The sequence below is a fragment of the Sebastes fasciatus genome, chromosome 3 (assembly GCF_043250625.1).
Source record: "Sebastes fasciatus isolate fSebFas1 chromosome 3, fSebFas1.pri, whole genome shotgun sequence".
In the NCBI taxonomy this organism is placed as follows: domain Eukaryota; kingdom Metazoa; phylum Chordata; class Actinopteri; order Perciformes; family Sebastidae; genus Sebastes; species Sebastes fasciatus.
Window position 1 is genome coordinate 12,759,908 of NC_133797.1, and position 8,565 is coordinate 12,768,472.

The 8,565-nt window shown below is 38.3% G+C and overlaps 1 protein-coding gene across 1 annotated transcript; it reads left to right on the plus strand.

The window, feature by feature from the left end:
• The first annotated feature begins 252 nt into the window (after nucleotides 1-252).
• Nucleotides 253-7,780, plus strand: as3mt (arsenite methyltransferase). Its single transcript, XM_074629089.1, has 11 exons — nucleotides 253-392; nucleotides 703-751; nucleotides 1,802-1,929; nucleotides 2,043-2,193; nucleotides 2,896-3,032; nucleotides 3,133-3,202; nucleotides 4,043-4,124; nucleotides 4,204-4,335; nucleotides 4,955-5,094; nucleotides 5,184-5,309; nucleotides 7,042-7,780. Exons 1-11 carry the CDS (start codon nucleotides 376-378, stop codon nucleotides 7,147-7,149), a joined length of 1,140 nt encoding a protein of 379 aa, XP_074485190.1. The 5' UTR covers nucleotides 253-375; the 3' UTR covers nucleotides 7,150-7,780.
• The last annotated feature ends 785 nt before the right edge of the window (nucleotides 7,781-8,565 follow it).

Here is an 8,565-nt window from a genome sequence, read left to right on the forward strand (position 1 = left end):
AGGAACGCTCTCTCTCTGAAATGACCTGTGATTGGCCAAAGTCTCCAGTCATGGGCTAGATTGTTTAAAGCCTGTAAACAGAGCCATGAGGAGGAGCAGAAGTCTAGTTTTCTCTCAGAACACTTGAATTACAATATGCTGAAAGGTTATTATGGAATTTTTGCTCAATGATGCTAAAAATATTCTGCCTACTGCAGGTTTAATTCATTGACTGTCCTAGAGTCCAGCTGTGATTTCAGGCAGTGAGGGACAGACAGGGTGTGCTGTTGAGCAGGAAGTCAGCTGTACACATGTTTATGTAGAGCAGAGAGTAAGAGCTCACACTGCTGTCAGCTTTCCTCTACAAACTGTGGACTCTGGTCAGATCTCTGGACAATGGCTGAAGACAAGAGGTAAGAACAACCTCCTCTAAACATGCCTCATTTATAGTATCATGTAACTTTAGCATTATAAACTGAGTGAGTAGCAGATGTGAACCTTCACCTGTAACGTCAACGTGAGACGGTAACAGGTGTTTTATAGTAACGTTACATGAACTTACTTACCTACTGGATAATAACTTGTAACAGTAAGCTTGTGGAATAAAGTTACAACTTGTCATCAATGTGAGTTAGCAGTTAGCATGTAGCTAACGGTGACTGTAACATGCAGTATGAAGCTAACTAACTAACTAACTAACTTTATAACAACTTATTTTATTAGTGCGCGTGCAGAAGGCTTCGTTGATGGCACCATTCACGTGGACGTCAAGGTAATAAATCATTATTATCCTGTATTACATGTATAGAGTGGTCGCTATAGTCTAGCTTTAAGTGCTTTAATTAGCTAAAACATTGACAACTTATATTAATAACATCGTTTTGTAGTTCAGTACTGTTCTTCAGTCATTCTTCAGTCTTGTATGCAGTATGCACTTCTGCAGGTCTGACCAGGTACCACTCCTCCCACACACACACACACACACACACACATACACAGTTATAATTATAAATGATCTTTGAATTAACTTTTAAAAAATTGTTTTTAATTTATTATTGTTATTATTTACTTATTTATTTATTTATCTCACTTATTATTGTAAGTGTTGGTATTATTGTTGTTATTGATATTATTATCATGACCTCATCATTATCATCATCTTTATTATTATTCATATTAATATATATATATATATGTGTATGTATATATACTATATATATATATGTATATATACATATATATATGTATATATATATATATACATATATATATGTATATACATATATATATATATATATACATATATATATATATTTTACTCATTTATTTTCTTTTTGTTTTGTTTTTGTTCCCCCTATGCTCTACACATAAAAGGAAGGATATCTCTGCGTGTGTGTGTGTGTGTACAGTATATGTGTTTAAGAGTAGATATATGTCATATATGACCATCTAGCCTCATTCAATGCCAAGCACACACCCATTATCCACATCACACGCACACACACACACACACACATTCTTCAACCTGCTTTTATCCCCTTGTGTTGTTTTTGTTTTGTTTTGTTTTTGTACTTTGTTATTTGTCTTTCTCTGTATAATACCGTTTGGTCTTTTATATATATGTTCCTGCACTTGTCTTCACTTGTCTTGTAATCACTTTATAACACCATAAAAAAATAAAAAATAATAATAATTCTTCAGTCTTAAGGTCAATTCACCGACCAAAGTACAGCTTTGAAGTGGCCTGTAATTATGAGTCATGACTGCTTACTGTACCTCCCTGCCACTGACAACCTGCTGTATGTATGTATGCATCCAACAGGATTATTATGGCAAGAAATTGAAGAACACCGCCGACCTGCAGACCAATGCCTGTGTGTCTCCAGCCCAGCCCATCCCCGCCTTCATCCGTCAGGCTCTGAAGAAAGTGCACCCTGAGGTCACCGCCAGGTATCCCGGCTGTTGTTATTACACTATAACACAGTTGTTTGCTTCAGATGTGTGTTTACACTGCAGCAATCACTGATCCACAGATGCTTACAGTGGTTGTCCTTCTCCCTCAGGTACTATGGCTGTGGTCTGGTGGTGCCAGAGTGCTTGGACGGCTGCAGGATACTGGACCTGGGCAGTGGCAGTGGGAGGGACGTCTACATGCTGAGTCAACTGGTGGGCGAGAAGGGCCATGTCACTGGCATCGACATGACTGAGGACCAGGTACTGTACATCAGCATCACAGTGCACAGTGAACTATCAATGATGTATACAGAAAAGTAAAAATTGCTCCTGTGGGACTATTAGTGAAGGCTGGGAAAGGGTTGCGTCCGAAATTCCATACCAACATGCTATTTAATACAATAAAACAGTGTGCAAGAATTTTTTAGCATGTCCGTAACCTTGGTATGAAACTAATAGTACGCAAATTGCATACTATTTCTGGTGAAATATCACAGTATGCAACGCTGGACACTACGGCTGCATAAATATCCCATAATGCAATGCGGTAGTGATGACAACGTTCATAAAGGACGTTGACGGACAGCTCTGTAACATTAATAACACTTAAATTTAAGTATAAGATTTCACTTTGCTAGGCATAATGTATATTTTAAATTAATTCAGACTTTGACTCTCACAAACCGTCGTTTTGGTCACAGGTTGGCACTAGTTACCATGGTTACACGTCTCCAACCAGCAAGGAGGCTCTCAGGAAGTGAAGATGTAAATTACAGTTCAGTGCATCCAAAAAGACACATACTACTGTTTATTCACACAAAAGTGTGTTGAAGGATAGTACACGTATTGAGAATGTAGTGCATAGTATGCGATTTTGGACGAAGCCATAATTCTGCTTCCCAGTACTGCTTAAGACTCGTATTGCAAATTCAGCTTTAAATGCAACAGTATGTTCTCTTCTAGCTTGACGTGGCCAGGACATACGTGGACTATCACATGAAAGAGTTTGGCTACAAGAAGCCCAATGTCAGTTTCGTCCGAGGCTACATTGAGGCCCTAACAGAAGTGGGTCTGGAAAAGAGCTCATTTGACATCATCATGTAAGACGTCTTTCTTGTCTCTTTCTCTCTCTCTGTTTTGTATTTTAATGCTGTGTAATTCTGGAGAAATTGTGTTGAAATGTTGATTTTTGTGCCATAGTTCCAACTGTGTGGTGAATCTCTCTCCAGACAAGAAGCGAGTACTGGCTGAAGCCTACAGTGTGCTCAAGGTACTCTGCTTTCCAATCAAATCTCACAATACATGACAAGAATGCCTTGACAAAAAAACTAGGGCGGTCAATCGATTAAAATATTTACTCGCGATTAATTGCACATTAATCACACATTTTTTTTATCTGTTCAAAATGTACCTTAAAGGGAGATTTAAGGGAGATTTCTCACGTATTTGATACTCTTATCAACATGGGAGTGGGCATATATGCTTGCTTTATGCAAATGTATATATTTATTATTGAAAATCAATTATCAACACAAAACAATGACAAATATTGTCCAGAAACCCTCACAGGTACTGCATCTAGCATAAAATGTTTTGCTCAAATCATAACATGGCAAACTGCAGCCCAACAGGCAACAACAGCTGTCAGTGTGCTGACTTGACTATGAGTTGCCCCAAACTGCATGTGATTATCATAAAGTGGGCATGTCTGTAAAGAGGAGACTCGTGGGTACCCATAGAACCCATTTTCATTCACATATCTTGAGGTCAGAGGTCAAGGGAGCCCTTTGAAAATGGCCAGGCCAGTTTTTCCTCACCAAAATTTAGCACAACTCCAGAGGTTTTCTAGTTTCATATGATGCCAGTATCTTCAGTCTACCTTTAAAATAGAGCCTGCTACAGCCTCTGAAAGATCGAATAGCGGCTGGCCTGAATTGCAAATTTGCGTTAATGCGTTAAAGAAATTAGTGGCATTAAAACAAATTTGCTTTAACGTGTTATTATCGCATTAACTTTGACAGCCCTACAAAAAATATTTGTGATCATGGACCATTGAACTCTATGTAGTTTGCACTGATATCCACTACCTACACTGTTTGTTGATCTTTAGGATGGCGGTGAGCTGTACTTCAGTGATGTCTACAGCAGTGGAAGACTAACAGAGGAAATTAAAAATCACAAAGTCCTGTGGGGTGCGTCAAATTAATATCCTACTGCCATAAAAGCTCACAGACACGTGCCAGAATATCACAATGTAAGTTATCTTGGCAGGTGAGTGTATTGGTGGAGCGCTCTGGTGGAAGGACCTGCTGCGATTGGCTGAAGAAGTGGGCTTCAGCCCACCGCGGCTGGTTACAGCCAACGACGTCACGGTTGACAACAAAGAGCTGCAGAGCATTCTGGGTTTGATACTATTTTGATCTTTATTTGCAACTTATTTATTTCTTTTTGTGTGTTACATAGTTCTTAAATAACTCAGAAACTGCTTGTTAACAGTGACACCTGTGGCCATTAAGTCAACGACAGTCAGCGTCCTGTTGCTCCTGCCGACACGCACGAGACTGAATGTGATTGACAGGCATCATGTTGATTAACGTTAGCAACATTAGCTAGCTAAAACCCCAATATCACTATTAGCACATGTTTGGCAATAATGTTAGCTTACGAAGCCAAACGAAGGTCCCTCCATGAATCGATGGCACTTGCGAGCGCGCATGATGTCACATCCGTTGTATTTTCCCCCAAAAAACATCCCGCATTCTTCACATTAAAAGCAGTCTACAGGCTGATAGAGGAAACCCAGAAAGTTGCAGAAGGTCTCACTTTTTAGGTTAGGTTACAACCTGTTCACACATTGGCAATAAGAAATGTTTAAAAAACTTTTATACGTGTAAAAACGTACATACTGTCCCTTTAAAGATCCGTTGTTAATTGTTCAATAGACATATCACACAAGACATTGTTGTTGAGGTTGACTGATGCATTTCATTGATTCTCTTTTAACTGTTCTGGCAAAATACAGGCGACTTCAAGTTTGCCTCTGCCACATACCGCCTGTTCAAGGCCCCTAAAGGCAACACCAAGCCCCGTCAGGTCATGTATAACGGGGGCATTCCAGGAGCAGAGGACAGCTTCCACTTCGACTGTCATTACACATTCAAGGTGTGCACATCCCGCAGTACAAGAACAGCTCAATGTCTTCAGCTCATGCACTGTATGCAAATGATGTCAGACTTGAGTGTGTTCCACAGGTGGATGAAGCGGTGGAGGTGGATGGAGAGGTGGCCACCATCCTGACCCATTCCAGATTCAAGCAGGACTTCACTTTCCAGCCACCGGGAGGCCCTAGTGAGCCCTGCGGAGGCAAACCTAATAAGGTCAGTGTCACAACTAAATTCCTCGATGTGGAAATGTCTTTGTGTGATTTTTCTCTGAGCACTAGAGGTCAGTGTGTTTTGTCGTGTCGGTTTCAAGTGTGTGACACACCCAGAGAGCCCCGCTGTCTAAACTGTGCGCGTAGTCACACGTGTGTGTGTGCACCAGGACACATGCTGCACGTTCTTACACACTCACATACCCACTCAAACATACATACGCACACATCCACACGCACAAGGTCAAGCAGCTGTCTTGGAGTCATAACCAGACGGCGGAGTCATGCTGGGGAACCTTGAACAGGAAGGAATGTTCTCTTCTCAGCTAACGGAATGCCATCTTATCAGCTCTCATGGTCGTTCTGCGCACACACACACATCTACAAACTATCTACCGCTATATATTTTTCAATGACGACCCTAAAACTTTAAACACTCATTTCATTGAGGAATTTATATTTTGCTTTTGTGGAGCAAAGAAGTGAATTGAAAATCTCAGTGATTTATCTAAATGTGTTCCTGGCTTTAACCTTTGGACTGCCCCTCTGAAGTGAAATCAAGTCTGAGATACTTTTCCCCTTAACAACACGGCTAGTTGCTGATAATGCTAATAAAGGGCCTTTGGTCTGGCTCTTGAAAGCACAGCTACTGTGAAATGCTAATTTAATGAACAGCCAGTGTCTGATAAAAGAGACACTGATAACAGGTGTAAACTTACATTTAAAAGCTCCGTGCACAACAACTTTTTAATCCGCTATTGCATAGAATCTTCTGCCAATTAATTGGTGTTTAATACTAGAAAATCAGTAAAAGTGAGAACTCTTACATTCCTTACAGCTGTCTTGGATAAAACACAATTATTCAGTGGTGGAAGAAGTACCCACATATGTTACTGAAGTAATGTAGTAACACCACAGTGTAGAGGTACTCTGTTACAAGTAAAAGTCCTGCAATCAAAATGTTACTGAAGTAAAAGTACAAAAGTATCAAAATATACTTTAAAGTACCAAAAGTAAAAGTATTAATTATGCACAATGCTCCATTTCAGAATAATATATTTTATATCACTGGATTATAATTCTTGATGCATTCAAGTGTTCATCACTTTAATGTTGCAGCTTGTAAATGTGGATCTGATTTCAACACATGTATATACTTCTGAGTTGCTTAATCTGTAATAATTCATCATAATTAATTTGTTGATTATATGTTATATTACTAACCTGATTCTGAAAAGTAACTAGTAACTACATCTATCAGATAAATGTAATGGAGTAAAAAAGTACAATATTTACCTTTGAGATGTAGTGGAGTAGAAGTACAAAGTAGCATGAAATATAAATACTCAAGTAAAGTACAAATACCTCAAAATTGTACATAAGTACAGTACTTGAGTAAATGTAATTTGTTACTTTCCAGTTCTGCTATTATTATGTATACAAATATATATACTTCCGGGTAGCTTAATGTATAATAATTCATCATAATTAATGTGTCAATTCTATTTTGTATTACTAACCTGAATCTGCAAAGTAACTAATAACTAAAGCTACCAGATAATTGTAATGGAGTAATAAGTAGAGTAGAGTGGAGTAGAAGTACAAAGTAGCATGAAATATAAATACAGTACGGTATTTTTAGTAAATGAAATGTGTTACTTTCCAGCACTGTAATTAATAATAATATAATAATTAGGTTGTAAACTGATCTCTACCTTGTTGAACTGTTGATACAGGCTGCCATTGTGGACCCTTTCGAGCTGATCCCTCAGCTGGAGAAACAAGGTGCAGGTTCAGCCACAGGGGGGTGCTGCAGCACAAAGTCTGCTACCTGCTGCAAATGATGGTGGGAAGAGCACTGAGAAATACATGCCCAGCATCATACTGTCTATGCATAATGACAGTAGTTCAAATGGACCTGACTTAATTATGCCTCATGCAGTGTCATTATGTTGTCACTTATTAGCATTTGAAATGAGATTTCAGAGACTGAAATGAATTACTTACACATAAATATGTGTCTAGTTGATGCTCTGTGCACACTTACCCCGTCAATCACCTTAACTTGAAGAGCAGAAAAGACTGAAAAGATTAATTTAATTCATTCAAATAATAATGTTGTGTAAATAAAAATGACTTTGGCTTTGTATCAAGACAAGATCCACAAATTCAAAACTTGTAATATTGAACAATATTGATACCTTCTTCTTTTGAGGAAATTCTTTTCCCCAATTGTCTACAATCGTAGACATCTGAATTTTGTATTCATGCCATTCACACCTTCATCAGGATTTTTCCACCTTTGTATTACTTGTGTTGTAATACCTCTAATTTAATTGATTTGTTTAGGCAGTATATTGACAGGTTTTGCAGTAGTGTGTGCTTTGCAAAAAATGGTCTAACTAATATCTGCGATATTATGTTAATTTTGTGTTATTTCTGTTATAGGATAATAAATATTGTCAATCACTTGAAGGTGATATATTCATTTTTGCACATGTCATATGGTGGGTTCACTAGTATTGCATGAGGTGCCTTTAAGCCAGGGGTTCTCAAACTTTTTGGGGCCGGAGACACCTTAGAGGGGAGAACATTTTCCAAGGACCCCCTCTTAATCGTAACCCCGATTAAGCATAATGCTTACTACCATTTGTACTCTTAGATGCCATTGGAACTATTTATATTCTAAATCTTTTCAACCTCAATACTTCAAACCTGTTTCATAGTGATAAACACAAATACGTTTCAATTTGAATCATGTTAAGACAACTTAAGAGGAGATAATCCTTTATTAGTCCGACAGCGGAGAAATTTGCAATGTTATTGAATGTTAATACCACTGATATACCTTTAAACAGGGGGATTTTATTCAAATGCATTTGGACTCAACTTGACAGCATTTATAGCCTACATTTGAAATAATTGATCTTTAAAGCTTTCAGAAAATGAACAGTAGCAAGACTGACATAGTCCTAATAAAGCCAGACACTTAAACGTACCAGTCTAAAGCTGACTTTCGCCAAGTGCTTCAACTTAAAAATAATGAACTTATTACTCTGTGTCACAACTACATCAGAGTTTCTATTGGCCAAGAGCTAAAGTGGGTGGGACTAATGGACACAATGTGCTTGTTTTATTGGTGCAATTGGTCCCCATCTGTAGATATACTGTTTTGAATGATACAGCACTAGAGTGCCCCGTACTCGACTTTGAGAATCACTGCTTTAAGCCAAGAACAAGTTAGTCTGCAAAAGAATGGA

Coding starts and splice junctions, on each gene's coding strand:
- as3mt (XM_074629089.1), top strand. Junction 752..1,801: donor CCATTCACGTGGACGTCAAG/GTAATAAATCAT, acceptor TGCATCCAACAG/GATTATTATGGCAAGAAATT. Junction 4,125..4,203: donor AAATCACAAAGTCCTGTGGG/GTGCGTCAAATT, acceptor TTATCTTGGCAG/GTGAGTGTATTGGTGGAGCG.